At 37.4% G+C, this 21,502-nt stretch overlaps 1 protein-coding gene across 4 annotated transcripts in view; it reads left to right on the top strand.

Moving 5' to 3' along the window:
• CCDC18 (coiled-coil domain containing 18) overlaps positions 1 to 21,502 on the top strand; it is a 46,782-nt gene that overhangs the window by 164 nt on the left and 25,116 nt on the right. For 3 of the 4 annotated variants that reach the window (XM_087960683.1, XM_087960680.1, XM_087960682.1), the window contains exons 2-9: positions 8,385 to 8,545; positions 8,686 to 8,839; positions 8,965 to 9,129; positions 9,793 to 9,902; positions 12,087 to 12,215; positions 13,456 to 13,552; positions 15,140 to 15,261; positions 17,398 to 17,707. In XM_087960683.1, coding sequence (XP_087816809.1) covers positions 8,412 to 8,545; positions 8,686 to 8,839; positions 8,965 to 9,129; positions 9,793 to 9,902; positions 12,087 to 12,215; positions 13,456 to 13,552; positions 15,140 to 15,261; positions 17,398 to 17,707 — 1,221 coding nt within the window. In that variant the 5' untranslated portion in view covers positions 8,385 to 8,411. Of the gene's footprint in view, positions 1 to 223; positions 337 to 8,384; positions 8,546 to 8,685; positions 8,840 to 8,964; positions 9,130 to 9,792; positions 9,903 to 12,086; positions 12,216 to 13,455; positions 13,553 to 15,139; positions 15,262 to 17,397; positions 17,708 to 21,502 lie in introns of those variants that run through there. The other variant, XM_087960681.1, reaches the window with a different exon arrangement.

Raw genomic sequence — 21,502 nt, 5'->3', positions numbered from 1 at the left:
TGTCAATCCGAGGGGGGGCCTTTGGAGCTCTTCTTTTATATATATTTGGGCCACTGTAATGCGGCTTTTACTAGAGTTCAATGGGGGCACGAGGAGTGCTCCCTATAGGGGGAGCGGAGAAAGAGTTGCTAAGCAACGGAAAGCTTGTGGCCTGGAACCCGCGTGGTCGAGGCGGTTCAGGAACTGAGGGAAAGAAGGTGGTGGTTCTGACGGGCGCGGGGAGCGATTTATTTATTCGTTTTATTTATTTTCACATTTTTTTGAACCGCCCATTTCCCCGAGGGTTATTCTTTGCGGGACCCGGAGCGCTGAGAGAAACCATGAAATTAGATAGAGGTGAGGGAGGAGGAATATTGAGGGTCTCGGCCGGTTGCTGGTGGCGGAGAAGGAACTGAATTTCGGGTATAAAAATTGAGGCAGTGGAGAAGGCCTCCTGAGGAAAAAAAAAACCGCCATTGTCGAGCAGAGTTTAAGGTGTTTTTTTTCTTCTCACGACCCTTTCTCGGTTTATTATATATATATATATATATAATAAGGAGCCCAAAATAGCTTTTCTTTTTATGGTTTATATGTATAAGTATTTCCCATATTAACAATTAAAATGGATTCATTCATAGAATATTTATTGAATCGTCTAAAAATATTAAAGCCCGTTAGCTTTTAAAAAATTAAATTGGAAAAAACCCTATTAAAAATAATAATAGGAAGAATATCATGGTTTTAATTTTTGCAAATATCCTCAGTGTCTGTCAAATAATTTTGATTCAAGGACCCCTGAAAGGGTCTTGGAGATTCCTAGGAGTCCTAGGAGTATATACTGTAGGAATACTGAGCTAGAGGAATTAGTAACAGCTTCAGGATCCCTTATCTTTGAATGTTATTTTTATGATAATTGTACTAGATTTTTAAAATAGAAATACAAAAACTAATATGAATGAAAATACAAAAGAGTAAAGAGAGAATAAAGCCAAGAGTGCAGAAAGAGAAAAAGAATGCAAAGAAATGATTTCTGAAAAAGTGACTTATGATCATTTTTTACAGTTACAATTGTTGTAGCATGGTCATGTGATCAAAATTTAGATGTTTGGCAACTGACTCATATTTATGACAGTCACAGTGTCCCAGAGTAATGTGACCACCTTTTGCTAACTTTTGCCAACCAAAGTCAATGGGGAAGCTAGATTCACTTAACAACTTACTTAATAACTGCAGTGATTCACTTAAGTGTGGCAAGAAAGGTTGTAAGATGAGTTGTAACCACCATATTCTTGAATTGTTTCATTTGTATATTATAACCAGATATGAGGTCTTAATGGAACCAGGAAGATGGGAGCAGCAGGCAAGTAGGCTCTCTGCTTAACTAAGATTAAATTAACCTGTTATTACCTGCTTTTAAGGCTATTTTTCTATCATATCTTAGTCTTCACATTTTTATTTTTATTTAAACCCTTTACATTTTTTAAATTTTTGCAGTGTGATCACTAATCCACTTTTAGTTATATTTCAGCTATGGTTTAGCTGTATTTTTTAAAAAGCCGGAGCTGGGCCTCAGCTATAGGAGGGCCTTGTTGCTGCTTCTTTGTTGTTATTCTAAAGATCTTGCTTCTTTCGTTGGAAATCTAGCAATGCCTAGCTTTGATGTGATTTCTCTTATCTGATTTATTCTATTTTTATCCACTATTTTTATTATTTTATCATTTTTATTTACTCATGTTCCCTGCTCTGTCGGGAGGGCAGGATCCTTGGTATACTTGCGGGGGGCTCTGCCATTGTTTGCATTAGGACTCATTTCTTCTCAACTCCCGATTCCTTTTCCTCTGGATTTTGGACTTGTTTCAGTGACTAGACTCTATGCTATATTACACAGCTCCCCCTCTATTGTGCTACTTAATATATGACAAGGAAAGACAAGGAAGACAAGGAAAAGGAGTAATCTTTCACTGACCTGGTTCCTCAACCTTCTCTGAAGCAATCCAAGATTGAGGACTTTGTTTTAGCTCGGCTTCTCGGTTTGGAAGCTCCTGCTCCCTTTTGTCTGGCTGCTGCCGGTTGTCACAATCTTCTGACGGTTGAGGGTGTCGCCCCCCGAGTTGAGAACAAAGGCTTATCTAAAACTACGGCCCCCCAACCAATCCTTAAATGAGCCCACCCTTACAGAACTTTTGGCTCAGCAATGTTTCTTGGTTGCAGAAACTACAGAGAGCATTCAGCTCCAGCTTGATAAAATAATAAGTACTTTAAACTACTTAGTTTCCTGGACTACCAGTGGGAGCCCTGGGTTGACCAGTGTAAGCCTGATGCGGCGGCAGGGTTCTCCCTGCCAAACGTCAGCAAAAGCACTGGCCAATGTAATCCTACCAATAGTTTAAACTTTACATCTTTTGATGCAAACAGTCACCTGGTCTTACAGTCAAAACAGGTGGCCCTCATTAATCCCATTAATGGCAACTTACCTCATGGGTTCAACATAGCTGGCGAGGAGCCATATATTACAGCTATTGGGGCTAAAAGCTGATGATTTGAAGAAGGTTTAACTTTTAACCTCTCCTGAATACTGCACTAGAGTGCTACTCAGTTTTGACAATTCCAACACCCAAAAACTATTTTTCAGAAGAGGATCCCTGTTAAGATCCTTCGGCATTCTGCCAAGAAGAGTCTTCAAAGATATGTTAATTAAGCCACTCTTGAGTAATCGACAATTTGTGAGTGACAGGAGATTTATTGCCCCCCAAAGATCCTCAGCAGCACATATTAATGTGCCAACCTTGAATGCCATCTCGAATACTACATCATGTACGAATTATACACCTATTCCCGCAAAACCTCCAGTTGGCGTCCTCTCAGATGGTAGCCTGACTGTTCCTCCTACAACCGGTCAAATTAACCCCCCACAGCAAGTAACATCTTACCAGGAAGCTTCCCTTGATTTGATCAGCTGGGAAGAAATGGCCCCAAAGGAAGCGACACCAGCCCAGGGCACCCAAGGTTCCTTAGTAAATGAGCCCCAGGTCAGTGCATCTGGGATTCCATGTTTTTATGAGACTGACTTATGTCAAGACAATTTCTGGAATCAGGAGGAGACACAGCTCTTCGACTCCTTTTGTGCGCTTCCACAATCAGAAAGGGCCCAAATCATAAAGCGTCTGGATGCAGTCAAATCCAAGCTCTGGAGTCTTTCACCACCTGATAAGGATTCCCTTGGACTCCAGGGAATCTATACTGATTTACCAATGGAAGTTCCCTTGGCGCTCTCTCCAGAATGTCTAATTCGTAAATTTGAAGATCGAGGGCTACTTCAATCTCCGTCTGTTGCTGCTGCTGAATACTTGTCAGCTAAGCAACCAATTAATGCCACAAGTATGAATTGGAGTACGCTTAGAGCGCTACAGCCTCATGAACAAGGCTCGCCTCCCCTCCCTCCTTCTCTGCCTTTGCCTCCTAAGAGGATGACCCTGCCACTTAACAACAGGTGTATCTTTTTGGATCCGAAGGGCGCTCTGGGAAAAATTAATCACACAGAATGACTATTAAATCTGGCAAAAAAAAACAAAAAAACTGCACACTTAAGTGCCTTTCATGGAACATAGCAGGCTGGGGGAGAAGGTGTGATACCACAGAATTCGCCAACTATATTCACTCATTTGATGTGGTCTTGCTTCAGGAGACCTGGGCATGCAATAAAATATCCCTTACAGGGTTTACGGTCATTTCCTTGGCCGCCACTAGACAATCTATGACAGGAAGGCCTAAGGGTGGTCTAGCTTGCTTGGTCTCTACTTCTTTGAAAGTGGAGACAGTGGAGTTGCCCCCCTGTGGCTCTTTAGCTATGGCACTTCTAATTAAGAGAGGATGCAGCAAACTGTTAGTGTTCAACGTTTATCTTCCCCCGACGATGAGGCAAGCTAATACTAAGGCTCAATGGGGCGTGCTGGAGAATTACATTACTTGTATGGAAACTAAATTCCCAGCGCTGTACATCCTTATAGTGGGCGACTTTAATGCCCGATTTGGAGTCCTAATTCCCCCATCGATTGAGGCACTCTACTCCCAAGAAACTCTCCAGGCCATAGGACACCTGATTTCAGCCAGACATTCTAAGGATGAATGAATTAATTTTTCTGGCATTCAGTTAGCCCTTTTAGCAGCCCAACACAACAAGATAATTCTTAATGGGAGTACCCTAGGTGATCTAGCTGGTGAGTTTACTTTTAGTTCCTCACGTGGGAGTAATGTTATTGATTTTGTGCTGGTATCCCAGCTTCTTAGAAAGGCAGTCCGTGCTTTCTATGTGGACTGCCTTACGGAGAGCGACCACTACCCCCTGGTTACAATTATTGGGCTTTCCTCAAATATACATCTCCCTAGGGGTCCCCAGATATTAGATCCCTATGTGGCCTCGTATACAAGGAGGATCAAATGGTCTTCTAATACTGAAAGAAAGTTCCACTCCTTTTATTCATCTCTGGAGTGTCTCAGCCTATACAATCAGGCCCTAACAAGTAGTGGCCCAGGGACAATTTCAGCCTTTGAATCACAAATTAATAGTGTTCAAAGGGAGCTAGGAGCTGTCTGTAGGCCGAGAGGTCCATATTCAAGAAGTAATTCTTGGTTTGACAAAGAGTGTCTGATGCTCAGGAACCAGATTAATCAGGTTTACCTGCTCTATTGTAATTGAGGTGATAAATGCCCACCAGAGGACTACTATCGCTTGAAGTGGGAGTATAAAGGACTAATTGCTAAGAAAAGGAAAGCTAAAGAAAGACAGAAGTGGGATCTACTTCTCCTCTCCATTCAGCAGAACACTCGATTATTTTGGCAAATTGTTGCCAGCTTCTTGCCGAATCATCAAGAACTCCCCCTCTGCTGTATTTCCAACAGAGATTGGGAAAACCATTTCTTGGCAATTTTCAAGGCATCAACAAGTTCGACTGTGCTTGGGCCACAGCTGCCTCCTGCAGTTCCTGACTGGCAACCCGTGACTCATGCTGAGATTACCGAGCTTATCTCCGAACTCAAGTCAGGCAAAGCCCCTGGCCCTGATGCTATACCCCCTGATTTGCTAAAATCCAATCCCGAGTGGTGGATTCCTCTCTTAGCAAGACTCTTCACGCATATCAATACCTCTGGCAGGATCCCTACCTCCTGGAGCTTAGCAATTATTGTTCCAGTTTTTAAACGAGGAAATAGGAACAACCCAGCCGACTATCGCCCCATAAGCCTGCTCTCCATCACTGGAAAATTGTATGCTAAATATCTCCAATGCAGACTCCTCACTTGGGTTGAGGAGTCTAATATTATTGGTGCTGAACAGATTGGGTTTAAAGCGGGCTGTACAACACTGGACCACTCCTTTGTCTTAGCGCACTTGGTCAATAAATATACTACCATACCAGGTGGCAAACTTTTTACTGCTTTTATCAACCTAAAGTCAGCATTTGACTCAGTCCCTAGAGGACTGTTGTGGTCAAAACTGCTCAAAAGTTCTATTGGTAGACGTCTTCTGTTCCTAATTAGATCCTTGTACAACCAGAACTCTAGTCAGGTCAGGTGTGGTTTGCAGGGAGAATTTTCAAATCCTATCCCGATTAAGAACGGAGTAAGGCAGGGTTGTGTTCTGGCTCCTCTTTTGTTTAATTTATTCTTATCTGACTTGGCCCTTCACATTGGACGTATTGAGTCCCACGCCCCAAAGCTGTCAACTATGAAGATCCCGCTTCTCCTTTATGCTGACAATATGGCCCTCCTTTCATTGTCAAGGCCAGGTCTGAAAAGATTGCTTTCTGCATTTGGGTCTTACTGGGCTGAGAACCACTTGTCCATTAATTATAACAAATCCAAAGTATTCGTGTTCTCTAGAGCCCGGAAATTGTATAACTGGGCTATCAATGGTAGTGCTGTTATGCAGGTTTTCCATTTTAAGTATTTAGGTATTCAATTTCAGAACACTGGTGCTTGGACTAGACATCGAACCCAGGTGCTGAATTTGGCCTCCTGTAGTCACCAGCAGATTTTAAGATTTTTTTTAGCCTCCTGTAGTTACCAGCAGATTTTAAGATTTTTTTATACCCAAGTAGGCCAGTTTATTCCTTCTGCTCTGCATATTTACAAAGCCAAAACTTTGCCTCAAACTCTTTACGGAATTTCCATATGGATACAGGACTTCAAGAATTGTATTGAAAGAACCCCGGCTGTCTTTCTTTAAAAACTTCTGGGTCTTCCTCCTTGTGTTGGTTTCGCTCCGATGTACCTGGAACTGGCACTCTATCAGTCGAATGTATGGTGTGGATTAACACCTTTAAATTGTGGTTTCGGGTGCTCTTTCTGGCAGTTCCCGGTAGCTACCTCTCCCTGGCGTTTGCTGACTCTCATATTTCTCATTGGGAGAGGGAGCTGATGAAGAAATTACACCTGCTAGGTTTTACGGGGGATGCCCTGGGAGATTAAGGCCTTAAGGACGCCCAATTAAGGGTAGTCCAATGGCTTGTGGACATTGACTTGCAATATCTACGAGCCAGAGCTAACAAAACTTGCTCCCCTCTGATCTTCAGCCAATTTAATAATTACGGACTGAAGATGGCTTCCTATTTTTACACTCTAACCATTCCCAAGTATAGAAGAGCTTTCTCCCTAGCTCACTTTAATGTCTTGCCCTCAGTACTGCTGGATGGGCGATTTAAGAGGCCCCCCATTTAAGAGGCTCCCTCTGCCCTTGTGACAGAGCTGAGGTTGAAACTGTGGAGCATGTCCTTTTATGTATAACGCAGGCAGATCTAAGTTACTGTCTCCTTGAAATAGACCCTTCTAGACCCAATGTTAGTAATTTGTTCTTATATTGTCTAGGGATGGCTCCTCATACATCACTTCTCAGATTTCCAATTTTTTTTTTAAGAGCTTGTAACCATCAGAGGAGAACGCTGTAATTCCCCTTAGTCAAGTTTTGGTGACCAGTTGTTCATGCCTAATTTTCCCATGTTCTTCTTTTTTGTACTTGTGTTTTGGTCTGTGACCGCAAATAAAGTATTATTATTGTTATTATATTATAACCAAAAGTTTCTCCCATTTTGTCATAAATTCAGTTTTTTCTTGTTTCACATTTTAACAAAAGGTTATACATGTTCATCAATTTGTACATAGTTCTGAAAACAGGTTAATTCAATATAGAGTTAAATAATGTTAACATTCACATGTATAAGAGTGTGATATTAATAGTATAAATACATATTAAAATGAGTGATGCCTACCATTCAGAAAACCTAACCCAGTTAAAACTACTGTAACTTTAAAGAACTTTCAAAGGAAAAAGTGGATTCAATTATTTAAAAAAGTTGTTCAGTAATACCAGATAACAAACAATGTATTTAAATAACATTTGTTGCCTTCCTAATAAAGAGATCTTAGTAAAGCTGAATATGTACTGTAAGTATCAAACTCAATTTTTCTAGAGAGCTACCTCATCTAGGCTGAAATTGTCTTGTATTTCCTTCAGTGGTCTAATCAGGAACATCTTGTCTGGATTAAAGCTCAATTTAGTTGTTATCCAGTTCATCACTACCACAAGTCCCAGATTCAGTACATCAGTATCAAGTACCTTGATGATTCTCCTAATGAAGATTTAGAACGAACCCTGAAGATACAGATGTATCTATGGAATTCTTACATCTGTATCTATGGATATTAATATGCTAACATGAAGGAATATAGCATAAACAGTATTATCTTGATAACCACCTCCATGGCATTCAAATCAGTACAGTATAGGCCATGTGTTGGTTGGATTTCTGTCAACTAAAATATGTGAATTATGCACTCTTTGTATTTATGCAGGGCACTTTCTCCTAGTTATTTCCTTCTATTTATCATTGGTTATTATCATTCAACTTAAAGTTTTTCTAAAATTAAAAAATGTCCATAAATAGAAGTTTGTTTCCAAACAACTAATTGTTTGATGGTTATTAATGTTAAGAAATAGTAGTGTGAAAGTGGCTGAATGTATTTGTGCAGCTAGAGCAGGGGTGGGCAAACTTTTTGGCTCGGGGCCTCATTGACTTTTAAAATTTGACAGACGGGCCGGGTCAGCACAAGATACGATACATATAAAAACTGCAAAATCTCCGCAAAATCAAGTCACTGCGCCTAATGCGCCACCTGGTGTCGAAATGCCTGTCATTACAAGTCAAAATCAAATGAATGCAATCATTCAAATCAAACCTTAATTCTGTACCAATCTTCGGGGGCCGGATTAAAAAGACCAACGGGCCGGATGTGGCCCGCGGGCCGTAGTTTGCCCGCCCCTGAGCTAGAGTTAACATATTTCTGCAATGATGAGAATTAAAAAGCAATATTTCAAACAGTGAATGGTAGTTATATTACAATTCTCTTCTTAGTTATTTATTTCAGACAAATGAATATAAATGGAACCTAACTCATGGGCTTCCAGTGACCAACGGGAAGATGTGGAAGATTTGCTTGCTAACATTGTAGCATTAAGAGGTCATCTAAAGAAAACAGAAAAAACTTTACAAGACTTGGGAGAACAGCTTTACAGGTATAGCTGTGTGGAACTATAGTTGCTGTTACTGATGTGCTTATTTACATTGTGTTTATATCCGAACTTTGAGATTTTCTGTCAGAATAATTAGTGTAAAAAAATGAAGTAATGTCTTTCTTTTATTTTTGTTTTTCCAGTAATAATTCACATAATTCTGAACTTGGTGTTCATGACCGTGAGCTTGAAATTTTAACACTGAAAGATCTGGTTGATTCTTCTGAATTACAGAATAGTACTGTGAGCAAAATGTCTTGGCATAACAGTGATTCTTCAAGGAAACCCAGGAGCAAAGTAATTATTTGAGAATTTGCTCATTTCTAGCAATATGCCTACATTACCTTTGATTTATCCCAAATCCTCATATTGTTGATCCTAAAAATTAACATTTGTGTTTATTACAAATGCTTTTTTTGTAGTCATATTCAGTGGCTTTTGATAAGAGTATGGAAGAGGAAAATGAACTTCTAAGGGACAAACTGAATGTAGTCCGTGAAAACAATGCTTCATTAATTTCTCAGAACCACAAACTAATGAATGAAATTGAAACTTTAAAGTTTGAACTAAACCAGGCAAGAGCACAAGTAGGTATCTTAAAAAGCATGTTTATTACCTGCTATATTGTTAGTTATAATATTATCCTTTATGTTGAATTGTAATGTGTAATGTTTTTATGTTAGCACTTATGAATACTTAGCTGCGGTTTTTAGTATTACCTTCGCTCAGATTTGGAGGAATGAATTTTAAAGTGGCATAATGATGTATCTTTACTTTATTAAAACCATTGTTCCATATTATATAAAGAAAAAAGCTACTTGGTATTACAGACTATAAAACTTGAGAGATACCTTATTTCTCTCTTTCATACATTACATTTTAAGCACCCACAGCAATATTAGATCAGCAAAAATCAGCCCTAATCTTGCAATATTTTATAACTTTGTTTCATGCTATAATTGTCAATGTTTAAGTATATTTCTAAGTGAAAAAAGACAAATAGCCTTCATAGAATAGTTTTATTTCTATTGTGTTATTGACTAAATTAAAGTATAATGCTATGTGCAGATTTAAAATGTTGGAAATTAGTAAAGAAATACTCTATTTATATTGGTAATTATTAAAGTTATTTGCCTACTGGAAATAGCAAAAAAATAGATTGAAAAAAGAAGTGTGTAATCAAATAAGTGTACAAATGATCTATTAAAAAGAACAATAATAGATTCTTCCTTTTTACCTTATTTTTCCAGATTTCTTTCCTGGAATCTACTTTGAGTACATGTTCAGTCCATGTTCCAATATTAGAAGAACAGATAGCAAGCTTGGAAGCAGATGTTCAAGCTCAGGATAGTCTTCTAAAGTAATTATTGTTTAAATTATTATTTTTAATTTGCAAGGTTGGTTCATTCACTATTTTCCACTTGGAGCTTAGTTCACTCATTTCATATTGAGATGAAAGTTTATACACTATATCAAGTTGTGGTTTCCTTTCTGAAAATAAGATATGCTCTAGGCCAGGGCTGTCAAACCTGCGGCCCGTGGGCCAGATGTGTCACACGCTAGCCAGGTCCAGTTTAGCAAAGAGGGGGAAAGATCCCAATATGTCATGCGGCAGTGCCATGATGCTGCAAGTTTGACAGCCCTGCTCTAGGCCATCCAGTTTTGGGAATTCTTTATCTCTTCTTTATCTCTTGTTCTGAATGGGTTGCACTACCCCAAACAGAGCCAGAGTAAATCTGGGGATCTTCCTAAACTTATAGCTCCAGTTTGAGGACGAGGTAGCAATTGTGACCAGGTCAGTCTTTGCAGGGCTTTGTGTTGTGTGCCAGTTTCACCCTTTCCTTGGATGGGAGTCTTTGTTCACTGTCACTCACACCTTGGTCATCTTCTGGATAGACTATTCTGTAGTCCGCTGGAGATATTTGTATTATATCTGTATTGATCGGTTTGTCTGTTTGTTTTAATTTCAATTACCAATTGTTTACTTATTTTCTATTGGGGAGGAGTTGATGTTTTTTTATTATTGTTGTTAGCTGCCAAGTCTTTGGTTTGGTGGGTAATGATAGTGAATGTACAAATGAATGAATGAATGTTCTATCCCTTCCTATCCTCTTAGAAAACTAATTTGAATACTGATAGTCCTTGACTTACCATAGCAATTGGGATTGGAATTTCCATTGGTAACTGATGTCATAAAGTGCAGTAGCATCGCATAGTGATGGCAGTCCCTGAGTCCTGGTTGCTGTCATTAAGTGAATACCTTGATTGTTAGGCGATGCAACTTCCTGCTGGCTTCCCATAATCAAAGCCAATGGTGAAGCCAGCAAGAAATTGCAAGTCCATGCCCACAGGCAGATAAGTGGGAAGGAGTGAGGGGGTACATGGAGGTGCGGGGATGGGTAAGGAATATACATGAGATCCACTGCATGGCAGGTTGAGAGTGTGTGAGTGCACAAGCGGTGTGTAAAAGCCATGGGTCAAGGAAGGTAGGCAAAAGACATAAATCAGGACAGGCATGATTTGAATTAGAGAGTGTGTGAGATGCACACAAGAGTTATGTGAGTTGGGCAGAGTATGCAAGGTTGTGTGCAAGAGGCAAGGCACTGGCACGATTAATGAGAGTACAAGGAGGTATGTAATAGGTGCCACTGAGTTGAGAAGAGTGCACAAAGGTATGTGACAGACATCATGCAGGTCAAGGAGGGTGCCCAGGGATATGGGTTGGGATAGGTGAACAGGGGTGAGTGGGTAATGTAATTGCAGAGGGACTTGGGAGAGTGTGCATGGATAGGAGAAACTTAACCCAGTGACCTGCAAGCACCAGATCATGATCATGTGATCACAGAAAGGAATAGAATAGAATAAAACTTTATTGTCACTTTAAATGGATTCTAATCAGTATACATTAAAATGAAATTTCATTGCATTCAGCTCCCAAAAGATAACCATTATGTACATACCCAATATACAGACATATATGACACAGAAAAACATCATAGTCTAGTTTGAATGTATACATATACATGGCAAAAAAAAAAATGTTGGAATTGGCAGAACTCTGAGGACCACTCATAACCACTATTCATTCAGTGCCATCATAACTTGGAACAATCGCTGACCTAATAGTTGTAGATCAAGGAGTCCTGGTGAATAATGTTCTGATCTTTAGTGCAGGGGTCCCCAATCCCCACAGGCCACTACCAGGCTTTGAGCTGTTTGGAACTTGGCCATGGAAGTGGCGGGTGAGTGCACATGGATCCCCACATGCATCCCTGCAAATGGAGCGGCAATTACTGCTCCATTTGCGCGAGCAGCAGTTGCACATGCCCGCCACTCCCATGGAACCACCCATCCCCCCACCGCGCCAGAAAAGTTGGGAGAGATTGCTTTAGTGTACATTACTCTGGCCATTTATTTCAAATTTCTATACTGAAAATATGATAGGAATGGGCGAGTTGAGAATGCTTTCCGGCTGTTAATATTCATTAGCCAATATCTTTGCTAGAAGTAAACTTACCATATTGTTTTAAAATCTGTGTTTTAGAGATACAGAAGATAAATTAGAAGAAAGCCAGAAAATGCTAATGGAAAAAGAATGTGATTTGCAGAAATTAAAGGAGGATTATAGAAAAATGAAGCATGATTTAATTGGATGGTCCAAACAAGGGAAGAGGTGAGAAATTACATGCATTTTTATATTTAATTCTGAAATCTTGACTACATTTTTGCTGTAAAATAATTTTTAATATGTTGAATATTTTTAAAATAAAGTAGCATTCAGCAGTATTGCTGCATGTTATACATATGTTTGAGTGCATATTGAATATATATAAACAAATCAGGTTGTAATGGTTTTTGAACCAATAAAAATTCCTTGAGGCTGACAAAATCAAGTACATTGAAGTCAAGAAAGTTAGTAGTGATTATATCATGAGAGTGAAGATCTTAAAATCCAAACTCAGTGAAGGAAATGCCATCAAGGAAATTAACATTTGGACAATTCCAGTCATTAGATACATAGGTAGAATAATGGACTGGACTCTGCTTAAGTTTACAGTGATTATGATTGGTGGGACTGGGTATTTTAATGAAATGGCTGCTGCTAAGTAACAATTGGGGAAGGCCAAACTAATCTTTCTGCAGAGACATTGAAATCTGTTTCTCTCTCTCTTGTTTATACTGTAGTTCCAAAGTTGTTATATAAAGAAAGCCATGATGTAAAGCATGTAGAAACAGATTATTCTTATTCAGTCTACATTTTAAATATTATAGGCACTGGCTTAAACATACAGAATGTTAAATAATGGATTCTTTGTTTTCTACATATAACTGTTGCATCTGCAAAGCTGTTATTGGCATGGAAATAAATGTTAGTATCTCACTTATACAATTCTTTAGTTGGAGAGAAGAAATAATATCTAACATTTCCAATTTGCATGCATTTTAGGCTTTACTTTCAGAGTTAAATTTATTGGCTTGAAAATAGATGTAGAAAATTATGAGTCTGTTTACACTGTTGCTCTATTTTAGTGATTGAGCATATTCTATAACTATTCAGATTGAAGTTTGCTGCTGTGCTCTGAGCCACATTCAAAATTTACTTATTTATTTAATTTATATGCAGCCCATCCTGCTATTAAGCAACTTTGGGAGGTTTACAAAATGTTCTTGCTTGCATCAATAGATCTGCTTATGAAGGAATGTTTTGACCAAAGCTAAATTTATTCTTAATTTCTCATGAAAAACATGTAATTTGGATTCCTTGACATTTTGAAGATCTTTATGTAAACATTTTTAAACCGAGGTATGTTTGAATGATATCCAACAAATATGTATTCTCTGTTCAGATTTATCTTTTTGTTGATGAACCATTTTTTTACCTCTTTAAACTGAGCTGCTGTTTTCATTTAAAGAACTGAACAGCAAAGAAATGAAGCACTGTATAATGCTGAGGAGTTGACAAGAACATTTAAACAGTACAAAGAGAAAATAACTAATAAACTGGAAAAGGTAAGAAAAGATTCCCAAGATATTTATTAGAACATTTTATATACCACAAAGCTATGAATTCAACTATTAGTTCTAAAACTAAAGTCACTACTGTTGTTTAATATGTTTTTGCCTGTACCACAATAGCATCTTAGCCAATAAAAATCAGATTTATTGTATATCAGTATTTGAAGAAATATCCATCTGGTTCAGTTCCAAGTGGGGAGAAAGACACTGGAAACATGAAGGCTGATTAGAAAGATGGTTTATTGATGGACAGGACCACATGGGTTTGAGGTCCTGGACCAGCTGACCACATGGAGTAGAGAGCGAGCCTTTGGCCTTGCCCTTGAGCTTCCTATTCTTGTGCAAGAAATGTATTCTATTGGCTGCAGTCAGACTCCCATGCTAGGAGTTTGGCTGAGATAAGTTTGGTTGAAGCCTGGACCATGATGCAATGTCCCCAGGTGATTCTGCAATGCAGTGAGCCCTGCTGCTAGATAATCCTATTATATCCTGGAGCAGTGATCCCCAACCTTTCTTATGCCGCGCCCGGTATCCCCAACCTTTTTATGGCGCGGCCCGGTACCGGCATTAGCTGGGCGCGCGCCTTCTTTTGATGAAAAAGTGCTTCCAGTGACCTCACCGGAAGCACTTTTTCATCAAAAAGATGGCGGCATGCCAGTGCTGATGAAGCTTTCCCGGATAGAAATGGCTTTCTACCCGGAAAAGCTCACGAGCGCTAGCGCCGCCATCTTTTTGATGAAAAGTGCTTCGGTGAGCTTCAACCGGAAAAGCTCACCGGAAGCACTTTTTCCTCAAAAAGATGGCAGCGCCCAGCAAACTCAGCGCCCGGTAGGACTTGTTCCACGGACCGGTGGCCGGTCCGTGGACCGGTGGTTGGGGACCCCCTGTCCTGGAGGATCATGTCTTAATCTCATCACCCTGGAGCTGAAGGTCTTTTGTTTTGTAGATAGGCTGGCCTAGTCCTTCTTAATGGGCATCAACTATCTGCTGGGGGAGGGAGCTGAAGATCTGAGTTTCTGTCTCCCTTAAAATTTCTATTTCTCTTTTAGGGGAAATATAATATTCTGCCTTTTTAATATTTCCTAAAATATTTCATTCTTCTGCATCAGAAATATAATTCCTTGCTGCTAAAAGGTTTGGAGGAGAACAGAATGTAATGCTAGTTTGTAAAAATTTAGAAGGATACAGATTTACCCAGGAAAAAGTCTATTTGTCCTAAATGAACGGATAATTCAATAGACATGCATATGATTGCATTATTTTTATTTTTTGATTTACTTCATTTGCATACTACCCAATCACCAAACTCTAGAAAACTAAGTCATAAAATAATATCTGCAAAGAAAGAAACAAAAATAACTCAAATTATGCGTAGTCCTCAACTTACAATCATTCATTTAGCAAACTGTTCAAAGTTACAGTGGCACTGAAAAAATGACTAACAACTGATCCTTGTACTTCCAACCATTGCATCATTTCAGCAATCACTTGATTTAGGTGCTTGGTAGACTAATGTCTACCTTATTTTATTATTTGATAAATAGTGGGTTGATTGGTTCTGAATATTTTTCTTTTATTCAGGTCCAAGTTGAAGAACAAATTTTAGAAAAAAAGTTAATAAACTGTGTAAATGAAAAGGAGAAGTTGCTCACACAATGTAATGCCTATAAAAGTGAGCTTGAAAACATAAAAGCTCAATTGAGGTAAGGATCTATGCTAGATTTTGGCATTTAACCATAGAATTGCTTTTGTGATCATGAAAATAGTTGTATGTCCCATTCAAGTCTTTTAATGCATATTTGTCTAGATTCTAGAATATAGTTTTAATATTAATGATGACTGGATTCTTCACATTCTTGTGTATTATTTTCTATTCCACAGATGAAGTTTTAGATTTTGAAATATTAATATTAGATCATTAGCAAATAGGTTGTGAGAGCCAGTTTGATTTAGTGGTTAAGGCATCAGGCTAGAAATAGAGAAATTGTGAGTTCTAGTCCTGATTTAGGCACAAAGCCAACTGGATGATCTTGAATCAGCCAGTCTCTCTCAGCCTTTGGGACCAGCCACTTCTGAAATCTTTGGCAAGCCACTTCTGAAATCTTTCCAAGAAAACTACAGGGACTTGTCCAGGCAATAACCAGGAGTTAAGATTGACTTAAAGGCACAAATAGGTATATATGTGTGGTGGCAATAAATATCTTAAGCCAAAAGCTTTTGAAAATGGAAAAATCACTGAACAGTCATTTATAATATAATATGCAATTGGTTTGTTGCAAAGTTTGAAGGAATTGTAATTTTTTTTCTGGATTTCAAGAATGAGGTTTAAATCTTCCTCCATTTTAATTTGAAACTATTTCTTACACACTGACAAATGCTTACAATAATACAGTTGTTCTTAAACAGGTATATGGAGCAATTTTTTTCAGAGGCATGAGAGAGACTTGATGGACTATCTTTATCATTATAAATCTGATTTATTATTGAGTTTATTGGTAGGGGCTCTGTATGTATCTAGAACCACAGGGTACCACTTTGTAGTTGTTCATGGCAGGCTTTGTGTAAAGTGACACCTATATTTTGGAATGTCATCTCCTGAAATTTATGAGGTACCCATTGTTATATCTTACAGGCATCTGTTGGAGATTAATCCCTTTTGTTATATCTTTTTTTATGTGAAAGCTAGCTTAATATTTTTCCAATTTTCCTTTTCGGTTTTTTTTTCTTTTCTCTTTCTTACTGTATATTTTATATTGTTTTAATTCATACTTTTTACAGTGTATTTTATATTTTCTCAATCACATTGGATGCTTTGGTATAAAAAGTGATATATAGTTAACCTCCACACATAAATACACACTGTGGTCACATGACTGTACTTTGTAACTTTCAGAAGAAAGGGTTCATTTAACCATTGCAGATTCACTTAATGACCACTACAAAAATGTCGTAAAATTGGATCTTGCCATGTGGGTGCCTCAACTTACAACTGGAAATCCCAATCCCAATTGTTGTCATAGGTGGAGGACTACCTATAAAATATTCTTAGTAATCATTTTGAAAAGGGGAAAAAAACTGACAGTTAAAATTCAAAACTATCTGGAATTGCTGGATGCCACAAATTAGATGCTGAGAATTAAGCCCTTGATTTATTGTCCATAGACTTTATGGTTTATAAAAGGATATTACGGTATGTGCAAAACAGAGTCTTAATTTCTGTTTTAGCTGTTAGGTGTATTTTCATAAAACACTACAGAAAACCAAAGTATATTATTGCTTGAAGAACTATACTACTATAAAAGACAAATATATCCAAATCCGGTCACCATTTAACCTCTTTCTGGCAGTGGGCATTAGTGCTCAATTTGTTTTGATGCTACAAGTCTCAAAACATAAAATATTTAAAACTGGTTAGCTTCTGAGAAAATATGAACCATTTAATTTTGTTATCTGTTCATATAGATGGATAGACAGATAATGGTATGTGTATATATAGACATAGATATATAAATATCACACATGCACACATATATCAATATTAAAATGATGATGGGCTTGTGCCAATTTATATAATGACTTAACTTGTTTATTTTTGTATCTGTAGATTTCAAGTTGTCAAATATAGATTATTGATACTTAATTGTAATTATTAGTTTTTTATGACAGACTTTAAAAAGTCAAGATGAAGATTTCATATTCCAAATTGTATGTAAATGCACAGCCTGATTTTGAGAATCCACTTTCCAAATAAAACTGAATCAAACAATTATTGTCAAAGAAATCATGCTAACAATAAGATAATCTTGAAAAAACCTGTTTAATTTTGTTTTGCATTTTAGACTGTTAACTGAAGAGAATTGTACTGGAATACAAAACCTTAAAACTATGGAAACAAAAATGTCTGAAGTGGAATTTTTGCTCAAACATTCTCAGCAAAAGAATCAGATCCTTGAAAATAAACTTCAGGAACAAAAAGCAGGACTTCAAGAAAAAAATGCCATAATAAATGAAAATGAAGATTTAAAAGCACTAATTGCACGACAAAAAAATCAGCTTAACTTGCATCGTCAAGAAATTCAACATTCAAAAATTGAACTGAAAACTTTAGAAAATGTTATTTTCCAGTTGACCCAAAGCTCATCAAAAGAGGTACAATTATTTCTCTGATATTTTTTGAAGGATCTATTAATTGTCCATGTGTGTACATTTGTGTGTCTATACTTTCAAGTCAGCCCTGATTTGTAGTAACTTTCTGGACTAGATCCCTGGAGTTTTTTGGCAAGATTTTCAGAAGTTTTGCTATTGCCATCTTTTTTAGGATTGAAAGACTGGCCCAAGGTCACTCACTCATTTTGTTCCTTTTTAAAAAAATAAGTTTTATTTCAGTTTTCCACATTTAAAAAAAAACATATTTTTTTAGTGAACAGCATGATTCCAGGTTTTCACTCTCCATACAGACATGGCTTTGATTACATATTCATCTTTCACATTTAGTTTCATATCTTACCTCTACTTTACATATTTTCTATTATTTTTCTCAAATATTTTCCTTGGGCTTATTTTATAAATTTTCAATTCATTTCTTAACCTATTTCTTTTAACTTTAAATAATTCTCATGTCTTCATATTCATTATACTTATACTTCTATCAGTCATGTTTACAATTTCATCGCATATTCTAATTTCATCATTTCAAAAATTCCACCTCTGTTCAAACATTTCAAAACAAAAATTTCCCCTACAATTACCCATTAGAATGTGCCACCCCTATAGCTTATATATCATTTAATGAACTCCCTTTTAAATCCCAGTAATCATTTAACTTTTGATTATCCCCTTAAACATTTATAACAATCATCTCCTAACAACTACATAACACATATCTATATATATATAAAACTACCCTGTTTCTCCAACAATATGGCCTCCCCCAATAGGAAGTCCCAGCATGTTTTATAGGCATGAAATGAAATTAAGCCCCTCCCCAAATTAAGGCCTATATTAAAACATGCGAAATGGGGGGAATGGTGGGGGCTTGCCATTAGGAAGTACTTTTGTTGCACACCCGGATATGGTGCTGCCTGCGTTGACCCCGATACGAAGTGCTCCACCAACGCCGAGGTCAACATCCAAGCCATCGCCGCCTGCCTGCCTGAAGATGCAAGGGGGGGAATTAAGTCACCCCCAAAAAGACAGCCTAGCCATTTTTTCGGCTCAAAAAAAATAAGACCCGGCCTTATTATATGAAAAACACGGTATATATAAATACACATATATATATAAATACATATATAACTACATAAGTTATATATATAAGTCAGATTCTGCATAGTACTTTCCCCTTCAATTACATCAAAAATATTTACGGTTTCAAAAAGAAAAATTAATCTATTCAATTCATCATAAAAACTGATATTAATCTCATTACAATAATTCTCATAATTCATTTCAACTGTATTCTGTAAATTCATTAAACATATTTAATAAACTTATCATAATTTCTCTTTTTTCACATTCTTCCATTTTTTTCTATTTATAATCTCATTACAACAATCCTCGTAGTTCATTTCAACTATATTCTATAACTTAGTTAATAAATTTATCATAATTTCTCTTTTATCACATTAATTCCATTTATCTCTGTTAGTTTAATAAAAATTGATATTCCAATACAAAAGATATCAGTTCCAATTATTCATTTGAATAATCTATATTTTCCTACTTTCTAAATAGTTTATTACTTCTAATACATTTATACTACACCTTATCACCTTGCAGAATCCTCTTTCTTAATTCTTAGTTAACCATTATCTCTGTGTCTTTTGAATAAACAATTTCTTTTCATTTTTATTCTATTTCCATATTTCTTTATTTCCTGGGTTCTGTTTTTTATTATTTCTTTTCCCCTTCATTTTTTCCCCTCCTTTTCTTACTCCAGTTTCTTAATCCAGTCCCTCTTTAAAGCTTCCTTCTGCAGTTCCCTTTTCTGCTGTTTCCTTTTACTTTGTTTGATTTTCAAAATATTCTCCTTTTTAATTACCTCCTCAAATCTCCAATTTTTAATTCCCATTCTTTTCCCTTTTTGCTTTAACCCTCATTGCTCCAATTGTTCACTAAAAATAGCCTCTTCTTTAATCAGCTCCTCCTCTTCTGGCACTCCTTGTTGTTCTTCATACTATGAAATTGCCATTTCTAAACATTGTAAAGCAAAGCCAAACGATTTGCCTCTTTCTTGTAGCTTTTCTTTTGTGTTTCTTAGTTCCATTTTTAAATCTGAAAATAGTTCTGCCATCTTTAAACGCTTCTATCCAGTGATTTAATTCAGCAATGTCTAAAGAATTTATTTCCAACGATTAGCTTCTATTAATTCCTCTTTAGGTTTTCCAGTTTCATCAAGTAATCCAATATCCATAAGTTTATGTTTATGCCAAGATCACCAAACAATCCCAAAGCAGTTTCTTCCTACTTCTTTCTTTATTTCAAAGTTCAATATTCCACTTTCACTTTCCAGGGGCTCTATTTTATTGTAGCAAGATTTCACTTACTTTATATCTGATCCAACCTTTGGAAAATCCAAGTTATAGAAATTCACAAATAATTTATTTTTCCACTAGATGGCACTCTCTGTTATGTCCAAATTCCACCCTTTTTTCTCCGGTTTCTCTCTATTTAGAGCTTTTAAAATTCAACGTTCCAATAAGTCCAAATATTAATTTTGTTTTTTTCTTTGACACTTTCAAGTTCAGCTTTAGATTTGCCTATTTAGTGTCAAAATAATATATTTTCCAATTTAAACAAATATCTTCTTCAGGCTTCTCTTTCGGAGTTCGAAACCACTTTCAACTGTCAAAAGTTTCCCCCCTCTTTTTATTCACTTTCTTTGTCCGCCTCTTTAATTAACTCTCTTAAAAGATTCTTTAAAATGTAATTCCAGGGTACCTTGTATTTAAATGTTGCGCCTGATTAGCCCAGTTTTTCAAGCTGTCCTCTTCTTCACTGCTCCTGCACAATCTTAACCCAGTTAGGTCTTCCTCTTCAGGGTGGCTATCTTTGACCACCACTACAGCTGTCTTCGGAGGGGAGTGTTTGCCTAGCCAAGGAAGGGAGATGAGGCTCCCCTCAACCCAGCTGGCGGTCTCCCTTCATCACCCCTACAGGATGGTTCTGGCCTCAAATGCAGATGATCGGGGCCCTCAGATGGGAGAGCACAGATCAAAGCTGCAGACGATTGCGGTTTCCGGTCTGTCAGCAAGGAAGACGTCACCGGAAGTCCCCACTCATTTTGTTCCTAAGGCAGGACATATACATTAACAGTGATAAAATGCAAACTTTTCTCTGTATAAATGAAAGAATGCCTTTATCCCTGTACAGAAGTATCCTTCTATATGAAACCCTTATAATAGCTATTGTTTTACTTTATGGTGGGATTTACACATTAATTACACTGGACTGTAACAGAGGTACATGATTGTAGACATGATTCCATATGTTATGGTAAGCAGTCATTGTCTTAGCATATTGCATGAACCAGCTATCACATTAAGCCAGTGGCAAATACATTTTATGAGCTAAGAGTTCATCATATGGTGTAAATCCAGCCTTTGAGATCCAAGTTAGGGACACTCCTAGTCTTAAATGGGATTTATGAGATGACAAATGGGCTATTGCTTAAGGAGGTACATTGTAAAAGCTCCTCTGAAGAAATAGAATAGAATGAATAGAATAGAAACTGCATTTACACATCCTTGACTAATTGCTGACCAACTAAGAAAATATTCAAAATGAATTACTCTAGAAGAGTGGTCACCAATCTTTCCGGCTTTATGGATTGGCAGGGGAGGGAGAGGGAATGGTTCCGCATGAGTGGCAGGCCAGCACGCGCACATACATACAACTCCATTTGCTGCTCACACAAATGGAGCTTCACACATGCACACTCACCCA

The sequence above is a fragment of the Notechis scutatus genome, chromosome 3 (assembly GCF_049901735.1).
Source record: "Notechis scutatus isolate UNSWTSFEM ecotype Mainland chromosome 3, rNotScu1.2, whole genome shotgun sequence".
NCBI classification, from domain to species: Eukaryota; Metazoa; Chordata; class Lepidosauria; order Squamata; family Elapidae; genus Notechis; species Notechis scutatus.
Note: the sequence above shows the minus strand (reverse complement) of the source record. Positions and strands in the feature narration are given on the sequence as shown.